The sequence below is a fragment of the Lissotriton vulgaris genome, chromosome 8 (assembly GCF_964263255.1).
Source record: "Lissotriton vulgaris chromosome 8, aLisVul1.2, whole genome shotgun sequence".
Lineage (NCBI taxonomy): Eukaryota > Metazoa > Chordata > Amphibia > Caudata > Salamandridae > Lissotriton > Lissotriton vulgaris.
In genome coordinates, this window is record NC_141696.1 from 848921634 (window position 1) to 848946942 (window position 25309).

The window sequence follows — 25309 nt, forward strand, 5'->3', positions numbered from 1 at the left end:
TGCAATAAATGGTGTTGCGACCCTTCGACGTGTGTCTCTTAAAGACAGATGATACTGGCCCCGGTTGACCTAAGGCCTATTGCGACATTTTGTCTTTTTCGTAAATCATTTAATCCGCATATATTGACGGAGAGAATTTTTAATTTGGCCATAAGTATTTTGTGTCTTTTCCCATGTTTTTAAGCTGTATCTGTTGTAGCGTGGTTAAAGTGTTCCTCCTGCTTCTGTTTATTGCTAATTTATTTCGTGTGTTTCGGAATGTCCCCCCCCCCCTCCTCTCCCACTCCTCCTCCCCCAGCCCTCCATGCTAATTTCCTCTGACCTGGTTGGGTTGCAACTATCTATCTGTGGGATTGAACAAGGTTTTCCCTGGGTGCATATTTATCTCAGGGCTGAGTGAGACCCCACTTGTGACCTGTCACTCGATAAATGTGGGTTGAGTTTGTAGGACCTGTCTGACCACATATCTCAAACTCGGGCTTGATGGGGAGGTCACTTTGGGTAAATCTGACAGAAATGATGCAAGTTCATTGGAACTTCGACAGATAATATGGCAGTCATTGATATAATTTTCACTGACAGCATTTACATCAAGTTTGTGAAAGAAGGGATATTTACTTGTGGAAATCTGGTTTGCCAAATACATTTCAACTCTAGAAACCTGTGTGTTAGAGATGGAGTCAGAAATGCATTTCGGGATTTACAGAACTAATGTGGGCTAGTGAAGTTTTTCTAATATTTCCAGTAATAGCTCAGTCTTATCAAACTTAAGCCTCAAAGGAGTACAATAGTGACACTCAACTCCAAAGGATTCTTGAGGGCCATCGGTTGTATGGAGCAGTAAAATAGGTATTTGTTGCCCTGACAAAAGGTAACTTCTAGATTAATCCAGAATAAAAGTCTTGAAGAGAAATAGACCTTGGTATACAAACAAAGTAAAAAAGAACAACATGGAATCTTAAGTTAAAGGGAGCATGGTTGCTCCTTTCAAAGCCGATTCTACAAACAGATTTTGCAGGGTTTCGCTTACAGATCGCATGGTTAACCCAGAGGCGGGTAATGGGGGTTGTACAGGATATAATGAAGAGGACATTTGAATTAACAAACTTTGGGGAGTCTGTTGAAGGCACCAATGTAGGCATTGTAGGGTCGACTGAGGAAGGCCATTAGGAGGCATTATAACCCAGTATTTCTGTAAAGCACGGACTAATCACCCCTAAGGTTCTCAAGGAGCTGGGAACCGTTGGGGGAATTAAACAAGCTATTGCTGAGAGTCACAGGGTGCTGGGATGAGTTGCCACCGGTGCTGAGAATCGAACCGTGATCCCTGTGCTCCGGAGTCACTCGCCCTGGCTACTGTGCCACACCTCTCCCACATTAGTGGTATTCTCAAGATTTTCATCTTGTCAAGGAAGGGACAAACCCCACAAATGAGTAGGGGCAGAAGACATTATTTGGGGCTGTACCCTCACCACATAATTACTCTCAAATAATATTTCTCAAACAAAATCTATTCTATGATAACAAGAATATTATGAAATTCAATAACATTTGAAGAAATGTGTTGGCTTGTCTCTCTTTATTATTTCCATCACTACATCTTTGTGGATGTCATTATTTAAAGTCCTTTTTTGATTCACTCTACTGCCAACACAGTACAGGACTCTGGACTGCAAACATTTTGTATATAACCCCATATTTCCATATGGTTTGTGAAAAAAAATCATATTCCCTCCTGTATTCAAATGGTAAATGCTTGCTGATGCAGTTCAAAGTTAAAAGGCCTCTTTAATAAATTTTACAAAATACAAGTGTTTGTTTTATAATTGGACAACATTCATAAATAGGTCAAATAAAAAAATGTTTGCACCACTTCAACAAGGATTTCCAGGTCTCATGTGGGGTATGCAATTTACTTTAGACATTTTTCATCCAAAAAGATTTTTTGTTATTGGAAAAAAATTAACAGCATCTTCCAATTCATCTAAAAAATACATGATTCATATTTCTAATTCATATCATTTAATCTTAAAACATCTTAACTAATACACTTTTCACAAACATCACGCCACTAATAATTCATGTTAATGTTTCTTCTAAATAATTAAAAGGATACTACTATACTTCATACAAAAATATTACTGACTGTCCAATAATCATAAAATAGCATTCATAAGATGTTCCAATATACCCAATTGGCCCTGCAATATAAGATAAGCTTATAGATAGCTGAAATACTATCTACAGTAAGACTTGAATTCTTACTCTAAGCCCGCTGCCCTCTGGCAACTTGACCAGATTTTGTTAAAACGCCGTATAGCCCTACTCTCTTTGCATAGAGAAGCTCATGACGGTACACTTTGTTCATCCTATTGCACCAATGATTGATGGTGGGTATTTTATTAGACTTCCAATTTGCTCAAACTAATGTTGTGGCTACCAAAGATGCTATAAAACAAAGCTGCTTCAATGCCGTGGCCAAATTATAAGTAGTTGACGAGACCGTAAAAGAGCTCCCATCAGATCTGGTAAAACCCCTCTTCCATCCCAATTTGTTAGTCAGCAAAAATCCCTGTCCAAAACTCATTCAATTTAGGGCAGCTAAATATCAAAGGAAGCCAATCACCAGACTCAGGTTTTCATCTACAACAAAAGGGATCAGAAGTATGGTCATTTTATTAATTTTTGTAGGGTGTAGTAAAGCATCCATTTACAATAAAAGCTCACACACTTAAAATTGGCATCTCGAATAGCTTTTTTTACTAAAACAATTATAATAATCTCAATATGGCTTTGTAATGCAACAACCTGCAATACTGCTTACACTAGTAATGTGATTCAATATTACTTTGAGTCCTGAATGTTGATATAGAAGTCAGTACCAATTATCAATTCCACTATGCCGTGTTCTGAAAAAAACTTGCCCTATTTTCTCTGTCGTAGCGTTCAACCAAATTACATGAACAGACCTGGTCAATTTGAGCATAGCTAAAATAAAGTGTTGGACTTAATGATCTATGCTCGCAAGTAAGTTTTTGCCAGGTAACAAAGCCATTATTATGAAAAAAATCATCTACTGTGCGAAATCCAATATTTGCCCAACGTGATAATGTGGAATGCCCCAAGCTCAAACCTAAGCCAGCACATGCCTCAAGCATTATCCCGTGATGGTGATATAGGATCTGATATTTTCACCAAATTTAATTAGTACGATCTACAACTGTTTGAGGTGTCTTATAGCATGTACGTTTTGATACCCTTGGTATTATGAAAAAGAAGACAGGTATTTTTTTGCTGTTATTAACATAATATGTAGAAGGTAATGATCGATAGCAGCTATATTTTTTTAATCTGAGATCATGCAACTTATAAGTGTGGCCTGATAGTAAGTTCTTAAATAGGGAAGGGCTAATCCTCCCTCCTCCTGAGTTAACAAAAGTATTAACAACTCGACCCTAGGTCGCTTTGACTTCCAGATAAAAGACCGAAAATTACCTTCTAGGGTTCCAAAAAAGGTCTTCATTAGCGTTATTGGGACATTTGAGAAAAGTAAACAGAAATAACAGTAATAAATTCATTTTATAAGTGATATACTCTTTGCAAGTGGTAATATCTTTGGGGAACTATTAAAAATTAGAGCTTCAGATTTTACTTCATTTATTTCATAGCCCCCTATGGCCGTCAACTTGGATAACTTATTAAAGGCACTCAATCAATCAATTAGGGAATTGTAAGTGCGCTACTCACCTGTGAGGGTCTCAAGGCACTGAGGGGGGCGGGGGGTCCGCAGATCTGTTTAGCCGAAGAGCCCGGTCTTGAGGGTTTTCCTGAAGGTGTTCAGGAAGGGGGTGGGTCGGATGTCTGCCGGTAGCTCATTCCAGGTTTTGGCTGCAATGTGAGAGAAGGATCTTCCACCTGCTCTGGCTCTGTGGATGCTTAGTGTTTCGGCCAGTGTGAGGTTGGAAGATCGGAGGTTTCTTTTGAGAACGTGGAAGTTGAGGCTGTTGTTGAGGTATTTGTGTCTATGGTTGTGTAGGCATTTGTAGGTGTGAGTGATGATTTTGAAAGTGACTCTTTTCTCCATGGGGAGCCAGTGGAGACTTTGTAGTTGTTGGCTAATGTGTTTGTTTTCGGGGATGCCGAGGACAAGTCTGGCAGTGATGTTCTGTATTGTATGGAGTTTGCGGAGTAGGGACTTGTTGGTGCTGGCGTAGAATGCATTTCCATAGACCAGTCTGCTGCTGATGAGTGCGTGGGTGACTGTCTTCCTTGACTCAGGGGGATCCACTTGAAGGTCTTGCGGAGGAGGCGAAGAGTGTTGAAGCAGCTGGAGTTGACAGCGTTGACCTGTCTGATCGGCTTTGAGCTTCAGGCGGTTGTTGGTCATCCAGACTGCGATGTCTTGCATTCCTCCCTGGAAGTTGAGTTTGTCAGTGGCAGGATATTTGGTGAGGGAGAAGATGAGCTGGGTGTTGTCAGCGTAGGATACAATGTTGAGGCCGTGTTGCCGAACAATGGCTGCGAGGGAAGCTATGTAGATGTTGAAGACGGTGGGGCTCAGTGATGAACCCTGTGGCACTCTGCAGGTGATTTTCATGGGTTCGGAGAGGAAGGGTGGGAGTCTGATCCTTTGGCTTCTTTCCGTGAGTAATGATCGGATCCAGTCCAGGGCTGTTCTTTGTATGCCTGCGTTGCGTTGTCTGGCGACTAGTGTGCAGTGGGAGTCGTGTCGAAGGCTGCTGATAGGTCGAGTAGGATGAGGGCCTGAGAGTGGACTTGGTCAAGGAGGATGCGGATGTCCTCTGTGACAGCAAATAGGGCAGTCTCTGTGCTGTGGTAGCTTCGGAATCCGGATTGGGATGAGTCGAGGACGACGTTCTCTTCAACGAATCGTGTCAGTTTCCTATTGACTGTTTTCCCTGTAACTTTGGCTCCAAAGGGGAGGAGCGAGATGGGCCGATAGTACTTGGGGTCGGTTGGGTCAGCTGTGGGCTTCTTGAGCATGGGTCTGACTTCTTTGAACGTTATCCTTGTCTCCCTTTAAATATAAAACCATGTCATCCGCATATAGATTAAGTTTAGGCACCTCCCTCATAGGAGGTTCAATGGATTGATTTGAAAGGATAGCAGACGCCAATAGTTTGATAAATAGTGCAAACAATATGGGTGACATCGGACATCTCTGGCGAGTACCGCAACTCATGCTAATGTTTCCGGATGGAATATCATTAATCATTATAGATGCTTTATCCCCAAAATATAATCTTTGTAAATTGACAAAAAACTAATTGGGAAAGCAAATGTATGAAGTATTGTAAAAAGTATCCCCCACTCCACCAAATAAAATGCTTTCTCAGCATCTAACATAATGGCAGTGGCTTTAATTTTCTCAATTGAAAAAGAATCTGTAGCTTTAAATAAAACATTTGTGTTTGAAGTTATCAATCTCCCTGGGAGGAAGCCATTTTGATGAACAATAGTTTGTGCTACAACTGCAACCCTTTTAGCCCTAATTTTGGCAAATAGTTTATAATCAGTGTTGAGGAGACTGATGGGGCAATACGAATTTAGATCAAGTTCCTGCTTTCCCTTTTTTTTTTTACAAAACTGACAACAATGAATTCTGAAAATGACTGGGGATACTACATCCTGGCAAAATCTGATTAAAAAAATCAACCAAAAAAGGTGCTAATTGTTGAGGAAAGTGTGTTTTTTGCAAGCCATGTCATTTGGGAAGAAATGTAATTTTTTGTTGTACCTTTAATAATGTTATAGCTGCATTGATTGAAATCACCGGGCTTCTGAAAGGTTTGGGACTTCTACGCCCGCCAGCCATCTTTCTATTATTTTGAGTGCACTCCCAATCCCTCCTGTATAGATTTTAAGATAGTGCTGATAAAAGATCTGGGCTACTTCTGAGGAGAGAGTTTTAATATTCTACATAGAATCCTTTATTAATTTAATAAAATTAGAATTATTTCTAGCTTTCGCAGACCAAGCCAGGAACCTACCCACAAATTCACTTTCATTGTATCTTTGATGTAGATTTGAAGCATTATTTAACATTTCCTTCGAAACAAAGAACTCCTACAAGTTCTGCTTGGCATCTTTCATTAATTTCATCTTTTTTTTGGATGGAAATGTAGTATATGCGACAATGGCCTTATTTACAGCTGTCCTAAAAATGCTTTCAGTGCTTCCCAAACTGCAAAGTGTGTTGCAGAATCTATATTGAGATTTAAAAATTCCTTATGATTCTGTTTCATCTGTTCAACCCAACAATCTTCTTATAATAGTGCCTTATTAAAGCTCCACCTTGGGCTTAGAGACCCAGATTAGACTAATGGAACAGGTAAACTAATCAACAAATAATCTGAAAATACTTTATTATCAATGCTTGTCCCCTTGCAGCCTAAAATATATGATGTCCGAAAATAATCTATGCAGTACCAAAGCGTTTCAAATAGCATATGTATTCTTGTGAGGCTTCATTTTGTGTCCACCAGGGATCTATAAGGGTGACATTTTGGATTAAAATCTGCAAAGCCCTTATAGATTTAGGTTTGTTTCGTAATTTATTCATGTGTGATGTATCCATTGTCAAATTTTGAATTAAATTAAAATCCCCACCCATTATAATATAACCTGTCTTATTTTGCAAAAGTAAATGTATTTCCTGTAGGGCTAGTGGAGAATCTTCAATAGCACCAATATAGCTTATCAAATTATAAGTATCCCTTTTAATTTGCATTTAAAAAAAAAATCCAGCTAGCAAGTGGATCACAAACTACGTTCAAAACTTTTGCTTGAATTAACCGCATAATCTATTCAGCCATCCCCCTGATTTATGCGTGTGTTGAAGCAAAAAATGCATATTGAATCAGTGAGGGAAGCCTTGGTTGTACGCCCTAAACTTTTAAATGTGTCTCCTGTAACATTATCATATCTGAGTGTAATGATCTGAACCAGGTTAGCATTCCCTGAGTCTTTAATCTATCATTTAGCCCAATCACAGTGCATGAAATAATTTGCAACCTATTGAGTGATTTTATATTTCCTACATCTCATTGATTTTTTATCGAAAAAGCTATTGACTTTTCACTACATAGACGCAAAAACATCTAAAAACCACTTCCGTCAGGAGAGTGGCTTAAGAACTAAAAGAGTATCTCATTTAATGGAGTAACTTGAAATATAATACAGTATTGTTTTAACTCCTTTAATTTCAAAGTGGAGCTATAGGAAGGTTTGGAAGCAAAATAGCCAACTTGAAGTGATGTGGACTGTTGAAGGGATTACAAATTCCATACATTAAATGAAAGTGTCAGGTAAAACCTTTGAGAATTGCCAGCCCCATGATGGTACTGAATATGATTCAATTATACAATGGCGTGACCTTGTTTTTCAACACTTCGTTAGATGTAAACTACATTATAGTAAGTACAGTATCAGTTATCTGTGACAATAAACGTTGAATTTGTTTTCAAAACGTCATAGTGACTCATTAAGGCAATCTCTTAACAGTTATGGTAGTAGCACTTAGGCTTTGCTTGAATTCATTTTGTAATTTCCTTCTTTGATATACATTACATTTGAATTGGTTTGAATTGAAGAGAAACTCTTGGTACCTGGCTTGCAGGATTTGTAAACCTTTGATAACAGTTGAAGGCCTTTCTCACTGTCAAAAGAATGCAGGACCTGGGCTACAATGTACAAGTCAGCTTCTGGAACTGGATCTTTAAAGAAGTCACCTAGAAGGAAGATAAGGTATCATAACGCATTTGTGTAAATATGCCTGCTGAAATTAACATTACAAATTCTATGTTCCCAAATTATTTGAATATGTTTGATATTTCTATTAAGCCTTATTATAGCCATAAAAACTCAGAAAACAACTAGGACTATGGGTACCATTTATATACAACACAAAAGCTCTTTTGTGTTCTCATAGGAGAGAAATCAATCTTCCATAGTAAATGCTGCAATATTTACCTTTTAAAGAGAACTCACACACCACCTTGTGCCCCACTGCACTTCACATTAGTTGCTTGACCTAAGGAATACTTTTCCAAACCAGCTCCGAGATGTAATCAGCATCATAGATTTTAAATGAGTCCTGAAGATCATTCTATCAATCTTGAAGGTTGTCATCTGACCACCTCCTCAATCCATCCTTAATATTGATAAAAACCACCACTTCTACTCCAGGCCTCCGCTTCCACAAAGTATATTTAAGAAATAACATACTTACTGTGCAGCTTTACTTCATTTCTTGCCATCTTGCTGAATAGCGCCTTTTGTTTGTATTTCTTTTTAATACATAGTCAAAGTCAAAGGTAGCTTTATTTGATTTTACAATAAAATCATAAAAGCACATAAAAATGAATACATCCAATAAAAGACTTACTTTAAGCATTTTAAAAAGTATATGCAGATAAACATAATTCATAGTGGGATTCCTCTTAGAAGCGAATTTTAAACCATCAATTCTACACATCATATTCCCATAGGACACTGCAGTGATGTAAAACACAGAGTCATTAACTTACATGTAGGGTTACATTTAAACCACGGTGGATCTACATCTGATTGCAAATTTCAGATACCTGGACACAGCAAGAATGGTCGTTTCATCAGGTAAAGTGAGTTGTTTAAGTAGTGCAGGTCTACACTGTCTCAAGTTCCAGAGCTTAAGAAGAGGTCATAAATATCTCTTCCGCCCCCACTCATAAAATCTACAGAACAAGACTCAATGTATGGTAGATTGGGTGGAGGAATCATCACACGGACAGCTGGTCGATTGTGACGACCAATCGTTTGGTTTAGGGAAAGTTAACAGCCTGAAAAGGATGTATGACGTTAAAACGCATACTTTTACATCGCATACCATTACAACGCGACTTTTACAACGCAGGATCCTTTACAACGCATGCCTTTACAACGCATGTCATTACATAGCAGATGCTATTACAACGCATGCCATTACAACGTAAGTATAGGTAAGTATATCTTTTAAAAAAAAATTGTAATAAATAAATATTTATTTAATTTAATTTAATTAATTTAATTTAATTAATTTAATTTATTTAAAGTAGTTTTTTAAAAACACTTAACCCTTAAAATACCCCTGTACCCCTATACCCAAAAGCTATCCCTAATCCTTAAAGCTACTCCTGTACCCCAAAACCCAAACCTAGCCCTGAACCCTAAAAATACCCCTGTACCCCAAAACCCAAACCTAGCCCTGAAACCTAAAAATACCCCTGTACCCCATAACCCAAACCTAGCCCTGAACCCTAAAAATACCCCTGCACCCCAAAACCCAAACCTAGCCCTAAACCCTAAAAATACCCCTGTACCCCAAAACCCAAACCTAGCCCTGAACCCTAAAAATACCCCTGTACCCCATAACCCAAACCTAGCCCTGAAACCTAAAAATACCTCTGTACCCCATAACCCAAACCTAGCACTAAACCCTAAAAATACCCCTGTACCCCATAACTCAAACCTAGCCCTGGACCCTAAAAATACCCCTGTACCCCATAACTCAAACCTAGCCCTGAAACCTAAAAAATACCCCTCTACCCCATAACCCAAACCTAGCCCTGAACCCTAAAAATACCCCTGTACCCCATAACCCAAACCTAGCCCTGAAACCTAAAAATACCCCTGTACCCCATAACCCAAACATAACCCTGAAACCTAAAAATACCCATGTACCCCATAACCCAAACCTAGCCCTGAAACCTAAAAATACCCCTCAACCCATAACCCAAACCTAGCCCTGAACCCTAAAAATACCCCTGTTTCCCAAAACCCAGATTAAATTAACGTTTTCAAAAAGATAAACTTACCAATACTTACATTGTAATGGCATGCGTTGTAATACCATCTGCTATGTAATGTCATGCATTGTAAAGGCATGCGTTGTAAAGGATCCTGCATTGTAGTAGTTGCGTTGTAATAGTAGTCCGTTGTAACAGTTGCGTTGTAACTGTTGTTTCCCGCCTGAAAAAGCTTCCAGTTCTCAGGCGAGCTAAAAGCATTCTACTATAGCTAGTCTGATCAGGTGATAAATAAAGCTGCAGGCCAGAGCTCTGCAGCAAAAATTGGTGATAAATAACAGAAACCTTTTTTCCCTCTAAACACCAGCGTCGATCTTCCAGAAAGGCAAGGCAAGATTCCTTTAATGCTTTTCTGGAGATTAGAGACAATGATGAGGGTGAATTATAAAATTCAGGTCACCCTATATTTATAAAAAATTCCTGTACATAGGAAAGCCACTGAATCTGTTTAGACCCCTCAAGTTTAATACAGTCCGCAATAATCGCCCTGTTAAAAACAGTTTCTGTAGAATTACAGATCTTGTGCCAAAGCAACACAGGGCTAATCTTAATTAGATCTGTAATATAGGGCAGAGACAGTTCTTTGTGACAGACATAAGTGGAGGTGGACCGGGGAACAGCAAGCAGATAACACAGGAAACAGTTTTCCTTTGTCTGGATTTCATGGCAGTCTGCAACCCCCCACATACCAGCTCCATACACAGCCGTAGATACACATTTGGCCCTGTATATATCAAGCAAAATGCGTACTGGCCTGTCCCCTAGCTTATTTGCGAACTGTTTCAAAACACCAATTGCCCCTGAAAAGGCTAAATTCCTGGTCATAATAGCTGATTTCCAGGTGCCCCTTTTATTAAAAACAATCCCTAGATATGAAAAAGTGTTGATTAAGCCTATCTTTGACTTTTCTAAGTGAGTGTTACAAGAAATGTTTACCTTAGTCGAGCAGCACATGGTAAAGGTCTTCCCTATGTTAATCTTGAGGCCCCTATCGCCCATGTATGCCGAGAAGCGAGTTAAAGCCTTCTGGAGACCTATTTGAGTTCTAACCATAATAACTGCATCGTCGGCATACAGTAAGATAGGCACACATTCTCCATCAATTTGGGGGTAATTAACCTCCAATTTTATTAAATGGTCTGCCACCCCATTAATATACAAATTGAAGAGAAATGGAGCCAGGATACATCCCTGTCGAACACCTTTCCCAATTGGGAAGTTGGACGTACATTTCCCTGTTTTCCCATAACGGACTTTGGCCCCCGCTCCTCTATATAACTCTTAAAGAAAGTTAAGAATGTTAAAATCAATACCAAAATCTGCTAAGGTGTCCCACATAATATCATGGTTCAGACAGTCGAAAGCCGAGCTTAGATCTACGAAAGTCATAAATAGATTTCCCTTCTTTGCTGCCGTATATTTACCTATTAACAATGCCAAATTTAGGCCTTGTTCGACAGTCCCAAGACCTGGCCTAAAACCATACTGAAATTTAGAAAGGACGGCTTCCTCCTCAGCCCATGTCTGCAGACGATTTAAGAGGATTCTACCTGCCACCTTCATCAACGAGTCAAGGAGGGAGATCGGCCTGTAGCATTTAGGGTCATTTCGATCCCTATTTTTTAATATTGGCACTACAATAGCTTCCTGCCACGTAATTGGAAAACCCTTGATGTTACAGCTATTTAGCACGTTGGTCAGGAGTGGTGCCCACAGGGTGACGTTATCCTTGTAGATATCAATTGGAATACCGTCTGGTCCCGGGGCTTTGCTTTTGGTGCTATCTGCTATTGCTAATTCCACCTCTGCTAAAGAGAAGACTATGTTGAGGGGAAATAGGTATATTGCATCAGGTTCTATGGTTCTCGTCTGTCGCAAGCCTGGGCTCTTTTATTCGGGCCAAGCATCTTGATTGTATAACTCGGTAAAATGTTTAACCCAGACATTCTCCTCTATAGTGATCTCTATCTGGTCAGAATTCCTTTCAATAAAAAACAGGGCATTAACCGTGTTCCAAAATGCGGTATCATCTTTTAGGGCACTCGCCTTAATTAAGGCTCCCCCTGCTGCCTGCTTCAGATCCTTCCTCCGTTTTTGCAAGGGAACCTTATAAGATGCCCTGGCTGCTCTAATATCTAGCACATTTCTAGGTACCTTTTTTAAAGTTTGGATCAGGTCGGAATGAGCTTTTGTGCACTCATAGTCATTTTTGCCTTACTCAATCATGTGCTTGTCAACGTCTGCGTTTCCATTAGTCAAATTCATTTATTGGTCATAATTCTGGAAAACGATCTCATCTGAATTTAACTTCTAACCTTTTTTTTTAAAAAAAAGGCATGTTGACAGGTGCATTGAAGACAGTGGAGCAGCAGTGGCTATGAATGTTATAAACATTACAATACCCTAAATTAAAATCAGAATCACATTCTCTCCTGCCATACCAAGACATGTACATTGCAGAGGAAGAGAGCAGGGTAGAGGCTGTATACAAAGGAATACATCAAGACTTCCCTACTCCATTTTCTGGTGCTTCGCAGTAGCGATGAAGCTGTGGAAGAAGCAGGGAATTTCCTCAGCTCCGGTGCCTTCCTCAGCTCTGCCAAGTGAAGAAAAGTAGTTTGCCAGAGTCAGGACAACTAGGGCCTTACTTCAAACCTTTCCCAGCTCCTTCTGTTGCTGTATTTCCATTGATGACGTGGGACTGCATGTGGCTGTAACTGTCAGGCATACACAGCAAGAGATATGAAAGGCCCAGGAGCTTCTGAGCCACTGGGGAGTTTTTAAACCCCTTTCTCTCCCAGGAGCCTAATTTTTTAAATTAGGATTTTCTGTCTTATGTCCAGAAAATTCATATAAGTTTAACAAGCTATATATAAATTAAAGTCTTTCTCTGTTGTAATTTCTCATAGTTGAGCACGGCCTTAATGGGCAGTGTAGCTCTCCATGGCAGGCTATAAGGTTATTAGAACATTCTACTCATCAAGGCCGAGTGTCCTACTCTACAGCAGGCTATATGAGTATATTGGAAGTGTTTCCAGTCGATCAGCTGGGGTGCGGTCCGCCCCGGGTGGCATGAGTCTTGGGGGGGAGGCCTCCTCCCCCGCCCCTCAGCGCAGCATCAGCAAAACACGGAATGCCACGGGAGGCAAAGTGCCTAGCTACACAACAGGAAATACAAACGCAAATCTGCAGTCAAACTAAGACCAAGAGCTGCCTACACAAATCAAAAATGCTTAGTATATATGTTCATTGTAATTATAACTGTTAATATATTTATATAGCGCTTACAAACCCTGACAAGGCATTGAAGCGCTTTTTCAGCAAGTAGTAAGCTACTCCGAAGCCCAGGATTTGGAGTTAGAAAACTTTTTATTTTTTATTCTTCTGTGCATTGGTTGTGTTAGGCTTGCGATCTTGTAGATTTAGTAGAGTTTGGAGTAGGGCTAGAAAGATAATTGATGTGAAGTTGAACTATAAACAGGGTTAGGACAACAAGGGCTCTTTTGGGCCAGAATCACAAAAGAGAATACACTTTTGTGTAAGTTCACATGTTTTTTTTGTATTCACAAACTGCTAGTTAATATAAAGTTTGCAACTGTGGAGAGTCTACAGTCGGGGTGGAGAACTCAGCACAATAAAGATAGGACAGGCCTATGTTTTAATGTGCAGAATTGTCCCCCCCCCCCCCAACTACAAAGTCTCCACAGTTGTAAACTTACTAGGAACCTATAGTTTGTGAATGCAAAAAAAATAACATAAACTCTCACAAAAGTGTAAGTTTAATTTTGTGAATCAGGCCCTATACATGATTTGAAAGCAGCAGAGAAAGAGAATGAAACAATGAACTAGGGAAGTGTTTTTTAAATATTAAAGTGTTTACTAGAGCATTGTAAATAGTCTTCCAATCTTTGGCTCATTGTCAGAACAAGAATTTGCTCACACAAGTGGTCTTGCTTATTTAAAAGCATATCAATACTGTACCTGCTGAAAAAAACCCTGCACAATATGGAAAATAAAATCATACTCACGATTTTTTGCATATTTCCTGTGGCATGCAAACAGCAGAATTACCATTACCCATCACTTTGTATCAAACTCTTTCATAATTATTCATCTGGGGCCCGATGTAGGTGGCCATCTACCGACCGGTAACGGCCGAATTCGGCCATTACCGACCGGTAAATGGTCATTTGCGATGTAGGGGCCCTATTTTACCGAAATGTACTGAATCAGTAAAATTACCGAATTGCCACAAGCCTTACAGAATCGGTATTTTACCACCCAATCCAATTAGGTGGTAAAATACCGAATCCAGGTGTGCATGCACATGTGTGAATGCACACCTGTGCCATGTGAGAGACAGACATGCCCTTAGGGCTTGTCTTTGTGCTACATGTCACACGTGCCTGAATTCGGGGTGCTAGAGGGTGTCAAAGTGACACCCCCTGCACCCTTGCAACATTCGGTATTTACCGAATCGGTAAATACTGATTCGGTAATGCCTATTGATTCCTACGGGCTTCAATGCCCATAGGAATCAATGGGCATTACCGATTCGGTATTTACAGAATCGGTAAATACTGAATCAGAACGATTCGGTATTTACCGAATCTGAAATACCTACATCACCCCCCATCTATTTTACCACTTCTTAAATACCGAATCGGTATGATTCGGTATTTATGAAGTGGTAAAATGAATTTACCTACATCCGGCCCCTGATGTCTGCCCTTCTGACTGCAGTGAAACAGAAACTCTTTCGGTGGCCAAGTGTTTGTGTTCAGCATGGGGGAATGGCACTTTGCTTGTAGTTCTGCATCCTTCAGTGGTCTAAGACAATGCACTGCGAAGCATTTATCTACACACATTGCAGGTCTCTTAATTCACCAATAATGTGGTAACCTAATGAGTCTCTGTAGAATTCACCAACAATTTTAAATGTTTGCTTAGCTATCTGTACACATATGTGTTTTATTGTCACATTGGAGATAAAACCCTTAACCACAAAATGTGTCTTCTGTCATCATGAAGTACTACTTCTAGCAGTGTGAAACGACCTGAGGAATAACATATGTATATCACTCATTTCCCAGAGTTTGTACGAGTCACAATCTCCTTTCATACCTGGGTATTTTAAAATGCCTAACAATTCATTTGTGGATAAAATGTTTATGAAAAAATGTTAGGGAAGACTAAAGTTGTTTCGTTGTCCCGATTTCATAAGATAAAACACCATGACAGTCCTGATTTTCAATGTTCTCCATGTTGGACTGTAAACTTGTCAGGTCTCACTCCATGCCGAAGATAGTAAGTGACATTTGTAAAAATGAATCAACTACAGTAGTCCAAGTGGTTGCTTGTAGACTAAATAATTGCAAGATAAAAACTTGAAACACAAAAAGAATATATATAAGAATATATAAGTTTTCTATTCCTTAGCTAGCCTTTTAATGGAATTTTGTTTCCAGAAGTAGTCCATATATTTATGTAGCTATGGCATACTAGCAGACCCAGGAGATTTCCAGATACTCAGACGTTCTGCGCTTCTGTGGGTCACATTCAGCGAATGTGTCCAGCTGCTTACTCACTAACATTGAAAAACTGATTGCGCCCATTTTATTAGCATGTAATCCCCTAAATTGGATTTCTGAGTGCCTTGGGAGTAGATTACAATGGTGTTTGGACAAAATATTGTAAAGAAATATTGTGAGTAAAAAATATTGTGTCAAGAATATTGTGATGTTCAATATATCGTGGACAGAATAGTCCTTTAAGTATTATTGTTAGTTTCATTGTAAAAAAATGTTTTCTAAATTATTATATAAAATTTCGTTTTCAAGGTTATTTTATTATATTTTTTTGAATATTTGTTGTATTTCAATGTGTGCGTCATTTTTCATTTCTAATTTATTTGATGTAATATATGAATATCATAGATATATTTATTAATTATTAATGAGAGCTGTTTTTTATTTTTTCAACTTCCTTCATGTTATAAGAGTGAGTTGCTGGGTATGTAGGGGAAAGGGGTAGGGAGATTTTTATAATATGTTAGTATTACATATTTTTTTAATTTGCTGTACTAGTAGTACATACATTTTATTGTATGAATCACATGGATTACAATAAGAAAATAGGCATTTCGCAATCATCAGAATAAACTTATAAACTCAGAATTATAAAAAGGGAAACTTTAATTGATGTATAATAATCACAGTTTCTTAAAAAAAATTCTAAGTTAAGTCTAAAAATGTAGTTCATTTAATACTACAATCATGATTTTTAATAGTAAAACATTATTGAACCTATGCTGACATCATTAAAAATACTTAACACCTTGTTCAAACATTCAATTAAAAAGAGGTGCAACAAACCAAGATCAAGTTCTCCATTCAATTTATTTAATTTCTTAACTGGTTAAACATATATTATTTAATTGTAATGCTTCAGATTCTGTAGATGAGAAAGGATGTCCCAGAGGGGGAGACGTGCGTACATAAGTAGTGCTCAGTGTGAATTGGTGAGTAGAAAAGTAATAAGGAATAATAAGAGAAAGGTATTTTACATATTTTATCACAGCACAACAGGTTGTCAATCACCTGCCTAGCTAGCCTAGCCACCAAAATATATGGTAGTGTGCAACTACTTAGTTCAAGTACACATTCGAAGGTTTTGGCACGATATGGGATACAAAGAAGAGGGGGGTCTAGGCTTTTCCAAAGGGGGCGTCGACGTTTCAACCCGACTTAGGGCTCAGGGGTAGTTGTAGGCCTTAGCCATGCTGGTCTTCATCAGGACAGGGGTAGTTGGGGGGCGAACAACCTTGAGCAGGAGGGGCTCGGTCATCTATGGAATAAATGGTTGCGGTTAGATTTGTGCATTATCATTTTGAGCCAAAAAGGTGAGCTCGTTAGGGGCCTCTGCTTACCATTATGTAGTCAATAAAGAAGGAGCCTCAGTGGTGCGTGGAAACGATCTGCACACCATAAAGTGTGTTCTGAGTAACAATCCCAGCCGGTGATGGCAGGGCATCTGGAAGAATGTGTCCAGAAGGTCAAATCAGTAATGATACAAAATGAAGCCAAATAAGCGCCTAATTATAGTAACTCATGGGTAGAAACCAAGGGTCCTACCTCTTATTCAATCCGTTCACGCTCCGGGAAAAGGCATCATTTCGAGCATGAATTCAAAAATTAACGAGTGAATCTGCAGCTGAAAAAATCGAGAGGAGCGGAACATTATTCACTCTCCAATGTGGGCAACAAGGGTTTAAAAGGGGGTGCCAAGGACTCTAAAGTCAATTACCTTCAAGCGTTCAGGACTGCATGTGCTTCCGTCACAAGCAACTGCATACTGACAAGCGCTGCTTGAAATGCCTGGGTAATATAGCCGGCTTCCGCGTGTACGTGCGGACGTGCGCGCCGGTTTGGAGACAGTCAGGGAGTAAAGACTAACGTGGCATGACGAGCAAAGTCCCGGTGGCGATAATTTAAAGGTAAGATGCAGGAAGAAAAAGGGTCACGAGATGAACTACACAATTATTACAAAACAGAACATGTTGAATTCAGTATACACAGAGAAGCGGTAAATAAGAGTATGCGCATTTACTGTATTTACAAGGGAATATACATTACAGAGAGATTATTTCAAAACATAGTTACGCAATATATATAAGAAAGTGAAATGGGATATATACAGTTGACATTGCAAGGAATTGCTTCAAAACAAATGGTGACAATATATACACAATAATGTGAATTCTTAAAAAGGGGGAACTTCAAAACAACGTATAATAAAACACATGACGTGTAATGAATCAACGGGCGGAGTCTAAGGTGATGTATCCTCCTGAATTAACGGTGTAATGCAGGGCCAACCAGGAGCATAGTCTGGTATAATTCAGATACACTAGGGCCCTAGTGTCTCATGGTCCTGTGGTGCCCGTAGAGGTAGGGATCACCCATTACTTAACGCAATGACCTGTCTACTGATTTTCTCAGATTCATAGTGGGGATATTCGTGCCATTCGTCCACCCCCCCCCATAAGGACACTTTACACGAACTTGGTGTTCACTGAGTAGCTTTTATTACTTGTCAATAACACCATCTTTATTTGTTATTAAACCGTCAACATTTCACCCATTTATTAACCATCAAAGTACCATTACTGAACATAAGGAGGCGCAGTATCCGTCTGCGCCACAGGTTACCATGTATTTACAATTCGTCAGCTCCAGATCCACTCGCGGCGTGTTGTACCAGCAGGACACAACCCAACGCCTTACCACTTAATACCATTACTGAGCATAATGAGGCGCAGTATCCATCTGCGCCACAGGTTACCATATATTTACAATTCGTCAGCTCTAGATTCACTTGAGGCGTGTTGTACCAGCAGGACACAACCCAACACCTTACCACTTCGTCCATATGAGATACCATGTTGCTTTATCCAAGCACCAGCTACTAGGATAGAGCCGGAGAGTCCAGGACCACCAGCAAGACGGCCCCCTCTCCCGCCTGCCCAGAGCCCCAATGACTGCCTCCCTGTTACAAGGTCAGGCAGTTTCCACATAAAGAAGTCCCCGGGCCTTTTCCTCTTGTCCGGTACCCCGCCAACTCTACTTAAAACTTAGGGATGGTGGGTGGGCAACTGTTTCTGCTGCGCCTTTCCGGCTACTCCACGAGGCGAGAGGACAAAGAGGGCTACTCCCTTGATTCTGGCTATTTTATCTCCTGAGGGGAGGGACCACCAATGCACCTCCTTTTTTACTCGCATTTCCTGCGTCCCTCCCCTTGCCCACTTTCAGGGAAACGAAACCGTTCCCTCGGCACTAAAATCCCACTAAAGGCACCCCTCCCCTAGACGTGGGGTGTGCCTCTCATAGTGGGGATATTCGTGCCATTCGTCCACCACACACACCCCCCATAAGGGCACTTTACACGAACTTGGTGTTCACTGCGTAGCTTTTATTACTTGTCAATAACACCATCTTTATTTGTTATTAAACCGTCAAAATTTGACCCATTCATTAACCATCAAAGTACCATTACTAAACATAAGGAGGCGCAGTATCCGTCTGCGCCACAGGTTACCATGTATTTACAATTCGAAATTTTCTAAACTACGCGTGAGGCCCCCTCACCTTTGCAAGTCGCCAACGCCGCAGTGCCAAGTTAGCCATCCAAAGCCAACTGTTTCTGCTGCGCCTTTCCGGCTACTCCACGAAGCGAGAGGACAAAGAGGGCTACTCCCTTGATTCTGGCTATTTTATCTCCTGAGGGGAGGGACCGCCAATGCACCTCCTTTTTTACTCACATTTCCTGCGTCCCTCCCCTTACCCACTTTCAGGGAAACGAAACCGTTCCCTCAGCACTAAAATCCCACTAAAGGCACCCCTCCCCTAGACGTGGGGGGTGCCTCTCATTCAGGCCACGTGTAATCGTGTCAAGTCAAAAGCTGACATGATAGCTTCAAAACACTTACAGCCATGCGTAAAAGTACGCCACCTAGTGATCCGTACAATTGTGAGTCAATCTGGAAACACCTATCTAACATATAATGTAGGTGAGACAGTACCAATAACATAAAAATCACAATTGTACACAAATGCTTTGATGCCTTTTGCATCTACAGAAAACATTCTAACAGCTGTACAAACTGCTGTACTCAGAGAAAAAGCCCTGGATCAAGGAATAAGTATAATAGTCGTTACACCAGTTCCAGCCTTAGAGGCTGCAACAAAGGCAAGCATTCCCAACGCTAAAGCCTTGCATCCAAGATTGATACAATGGGCTAATTCTTTCACTGCAACAGATGTAGAATATATGTACATCCCAAATTTTAAAACACAAGCATTTCTGCAATACCAACAAGAATATCCTCTACCAAACGAAATGATGCCTCTAGATCAGTATGAATACATCATTTATACTGACGGTCCTGCACAACCAAGAATTGTAATAATGGTATAGGGAACTATCTATGCTTTTTTCCTGAAGAAGGTGACGGTCATATACCAGTGCCCACCAAAACGCGTCGAGATGCAATGAAAAGAAAAGTCTACTTGAAATCTTCATTAACTATTGTACCATTTATGATCTATTAAGCAATGTGTTGAGACAATTACAGTTGATTTATGCTTGATTAAGTAGCACTTTTCTGTGATGTGAAAGTCATTTTCCTACTTAGTTTCCCAATTCATTTCTTTTGATTAAAACGTTTTTGTCTATGTATTAGGCCACTTTCATTGTACAGATTTCTTGTAATTTTACTGACATAGATAGCCTAGTTAGGAAGCTACCTTCTTTAACATTAAATGTAAAATGTGTGTTATGTGATTATATATTGACAATTAAATACTTGTATTTTTTATTGATGAAAACTGTACTTTATACTTGAATTATTGTATGAGTACACTGTATCTCCGTCCCCTGTTTTCACATCTGTGTGCATGTATGTTGTCGTAAATGTGGATTGAGCCAAAGGGGGCTTTCTATTGACCTTGGTCTTATTTGTTACCCTGCCCCTTTGGCTGTTGGGTCCCTCTCTCTTTTTCCTGAAACAAAAGAATTTGGGCCATCATACAGGAAGCCTGTACCTGTCCAGGCAGTTGAAGGAACAAGAATAGTTCCTCTGCCACCTCTTGCAGTCAAAAATATCCCTCTAGCTGGAAGCAAGCCTCCATCTCACCCCTGCTCAAAAAACCAAATCTTGACATCACGGAGATGAACAACTATCGCCCGATTGCCAGACTCCCCCTCCCGGCCAAAATAATAGAAGGTTACCTGAACGCACAACTTAGCGCCTTCCTAAAATCAGCGGATGTACTGGATTCCTCCCAACACGGCTTTCGAGAGGGGCACAGCACGGAATCCGCCCTGATTAAATCTATGGAAGATATCAGGCAGGTGATGGATGCAGGGGGCAGAGCAGCTCTGATCCATTTGGATCTCTCTGCGGCCTTCGATACGGTCCACCATAAGCTATTGGTGGACCGGTTGAGGGCCTGTGGAATTCAGGGAAAGGCTTTAAAAATCTTACAAGCCTTCCTATCGGACAGATCCCAGACAGTGGCGTTGGGCAGCTATGAATCTCACTCCTTTGTACTTCCTTGTGGAGTCCCCCAGGGGTCTTCGTTAAGCCCAACCCTTTTTAATGTATATGTGTCCACCCTCGCCCCGGTGATCCGATCGTTCGGCTTTCAACTCACGGCTTACGCCGACGACACACAGATTGTGGTGTCCCTCCTTCCCGGCAACACAGAAAACACCGCCGATAGATTCAGAAACTGCATGCAGGAAGTTGGCCGCTGGATGGCACAAAGCTGCCTTAAGCTGAACTCCTCAAAGACCGAGGTTCTGCTCTTTGGTGACAGAGACAACTTTTGGTCCCCGAGATGGTGGCCAGACGAAATGGGACCTCTCCCAGATCCGGTGGACAAAGTGAAAAATCTCGGTATACTGGTGGACACCACCCTGACCTTTAAATCCCAGGTGAGTGCTCTTTCCTCCTCCCTCCACTTCATACTCAAAACCATCAGGAAAATTTTACCTTATCTTGAGAAGAAACACAGGAAAACAATAGTCACGGGTCTAGTGCTCTCACGCCTAGACTATTGCAGCAGCCTGATGCTTAACGCCCAGCAGAGCGTACTAAATAAACTCCAACTTCTGCAAAATGCAGCCGCTCGCCTAATCACTGACACACCCAAATTTGCCTCGGTATCTCAGGAGCTGGTTAAGCTACATTGGCTGCCGGTCCGTAAAACAATCACTTTCAAGGCAGTATGCATGGTCTTCAAGGCCCTCCATGATTCGGGACCTAGGCACTTGAAATCTCTTTTCTGCTAGCATAAACCAGCAAGAACTCTGAGGTCAGGACAACTGGCTCTGGTTACGGTCCCCAGAATTAAAAGAGCTCACTGGGGAGGCAGGAGCTTTTCTCTTGGGGCGGCTGAGGCCTGGAATAAACTTCCACTTGCGCTCAGACAAACCCAGAATCTGATGGCCTTTAGAAGAGGTCTAAAAACATGGCTCTTCACTCAGTAAGCACGCTCCACCACACCAGTCTATCTTTCTAGCGCCAGGACACCTCCGGGTATTAGAGCGCTCTATAAATATGCAAAATAAATAAATAAATAAAAAGGAACAAAGATTTTTCTCAATTGACCTAATAAATCCACACTATCTGGCCAATACTGATTAGTAGGCCGGGTGGATACTGAAGTAACAGACACACTCCTCTCACAACTATACGAGAAGTTCAAACAGAAAAACTCATCACGTTTGAAGGGTCACCTGCACGGAATGAAGGACTAAGCAACAATGCAATGGAACTCCTTCCTCTTGAAACTGAAGTTGAAAATTAGAACTCCTCTGAAAGAAAAATGTCAATTCAACTAAACACAGATATCTAAGTCAACATACTCCAACAAGAGCAAGCTACAGTGTCCACAAAACCTGTGGAACTACCAAAAATGTGTCAAACTGCATCTGGCTATTTCATTGACTTTGACGCCTTCTCATTAGATCCAAGTAAACCTGAAACAACGCCAGCCCAAAGAACTTGTCTACAGCTATTTAAAGATCTTTGGAACTTTCCGAAAAAGAGTTACGTGATATCAGCTTGGATGGAACTCTGGGTATCTACAGAAATACTAATATTTCTTTTCTGGATAGGCCTAGATATTGTTTTTAGGATGCTTATTAATGGAACCTTTCTTCAAGAAAGCTCTGCGGCACAAAAAGTAAATGTGATCCTGAAACCACATCTATCAAAACATCGTGAAAAAAAGAGACTTATCACCAGTGAACATTAAGGCAGTTCCTATACCTGATTATTTGGTATGGGACAAGGTTGATTTCAATATATTTAGCCCAAATGAACTTTTAAAAATATCAGATTTATTTAAAAGATCATTGAGTGATATCATTATCTCCAGTACATTTTCTGATGATTGGTATTATGAAACTGTAAATAATATGTTGTCTGATTTAGATAAATCTGCTGCTTTTTCTAATAATGAAATGTTGCAGGACTTTGTGAAAATGTACTACTATCAACATTATAGTCATCACTTTCTGCATAAATCTGCTAACCCTAGGAATACCAAAAGCAGTTAAAAAACATTTGCACAAAAATGTCCATATTTTTCAGGGACTAACACATCAGACCTGCCTCATATTACTATAAGATTGCACCTACACCGGCACAGACAAACACCAAACAGATTTATTCTGCTTCCTATATTGCCCAGTTGTCTGAACAAGGGTTTGAACTATGGAAAGACAACTCAGACTTAAAATCAGTCCGGGATACTAGATACTGGCAGGTCCAGGGAACAGAGGCACTATTTAGAGAGTGTCGTATTCTTCGACAAATAATGTTCTTGAATGAAACAGTGCAACAAACAACTTGTCTTGGGTAAGCCAGGAATAAAGATTTGAATACACCTCTGGTGCCAGCACCATCACACACTGAGGATAACATAACATCATGAAAACAGGTTACAGTAGATGACATTTTGCAAAGCAATAGAACAGACCCAGATTGGAAAGAATTGTTGGTTAGGCCCATAGACACCAAAAACTGTCAAGACAAATTCTTGGGTAAAACTAAAGGATTTAGTATTAATAGTCCAGATCCACATTATGTGCAAAGACAAAACCCAGGAGTAGTGACATCATACATTGTTGGGAAGTTTTGACTCGATTGGCTAGAAACCTCAACATTCACACAGGTGAAAAACATGTATCCTTACTTTCACAAGATGTGGACCTATGGGATTTTTTATTAGGTCCTAGGAAGCCATGTCATAAATGTTTCTATTACGCTGTCTACAATAAGATTTGGAAAATATCACAACAAGAGGCAGCGGAAAGATTATGAGAAATATATCATATAAACCTAGAGAAAGCTCTAGCAGTGGTTGACAATGGGTTAACAACACTAACATCCAGAATATATTCACTGGGAAACATTGTATCATCTGCTATTGATGTACTAGAACAAGATTTGTCCATATTACACTAAGGACAATCACAATTGCATTCTATTATGTTGCTTAGCTGGACGCTGCAATCTTTGTGTACACAGGCTATGTGCCCTGGCATTTCATAAACAGCACGCCTCTGTTTTCCTTGTAAATCTGATGGAAAAACAGATAGAAATGGCACACAGGGGAGCTAAGTATACAATGCTGGTCATTGAAAAATTGGAGAGATTAGCTTTCATAGTGGTAGATTCACCGTCCACGGAATGGTTAATCCATGGCCCCATAACTCTTCCGGTCACTACTTTTCATTTTCATTATTGGTTTGAGCAAATGAAGGCAAGCAGATATTAAGAAATGGATAGGGAATTCATCATGGAATCTCATCAATTACCATACAGGTTCCGATCCTGGAGTGGGGAAATAGAAGTGTTTCTAAGCGGTACAAACTGCGAGAATACTTTAAGTGGATCACTTACATTCCAGGATATAATGCTTCATGGGGACTGTAATGGTTCAATAGCAAACTCATCTTGTCATTCAAAGGGTGCCCCAGCTGCTGTGATCACTCCAGTGTACAGGCTACTTTCAAATGGGAGTTACTTGATGTTGAACGATCAAGGTTACTGTGGGATGCTTCTGGTCATCGCATATCTGGTAATTGGGAGTTCCAGGGTTGCTTGCTGTATGTAAGTATAGTTTCGACCAGCACATACAGTCAGGTAAGCACCGTATGGCCTTCGCTAAATGTTTCATTAATACAGTTTGTTACTTTGAGCAGAATGAAAGCCATGCTTATATAGAAACCCGCGCCCTTAACCGCCGCTTGAGAAACCTTTCATCTTCAAGGAGAAAGGTCTTTGGCAGAGATACAGGCAATTATTCGTACAAATTGCCCTTTTCATTTAACAGAAATGGTCAATTGTACCTTTAAAATGTCTGATACGACAGCCATTGTCCACCTATTTAAAACGATAGGTTCTGGACTATTAAGCACCTTTCAGAAGGTCCTTGGCGTTACATCAAACTTTTTACACTCCGTATTCAGAAGCATCTTTGGAGGGCTTCCGTTGATCCTGTTTCTAATAGCAGGTATCCTGATTGTTATTTTTCTACTATGCAATTGACGTCCCAGTCACCAAGCAGATAGAAACAGTATACCTGGATAGAAAATACAGTGATCACATGGTACAACTTCTAGGCACACCTCGCCTAAGAGAACTAAGTGCTTCTTGGTTTTAGTCATTTAGACCAGTCTGGATGGACTGCATCTTATCCGTTTTCCAATGCCTTTTTTGCGTAGAAGAATGCCTGTTGGACCTCTGTCATCTGACACTCCCATCATGTGAGCACCCGTACGTTGATGATTCACTAAAACTGATAACGGCCATTTGTTCTGCAGTGTCTTCAGCGTATTTCTATGTTGATGGCTGCATTCCGGGAGCCACCACAGGTAGTATCTGCTCCTGT

The 25309-nt window shown here is 40.3% G+C and overlaps 1 protein-coding gene across 1 annotated transcript in view; it reads right to left on the reverse strand.

Annotated features, from left to right (window-relative positions):
• LOC147698094 (acetylserotonin O-methyltransferase-like) overlaps positions 1 to 25309 on the reverse strand; it is a 761662-nt gene that overhangs the window by 92950 nt on the left and 643403 nt on the right. Inside the window, exon 7 of the mRNA XM_086934769.1 lies at positions 7629 to 7751. Coding sequence (XP_086790895.1) covers positions 7629 to 7751 — 123 coding nt within the window. The remainder of the gene's footprint in view (positions 1 to 7628; positions 7752 to 25309) is intronic.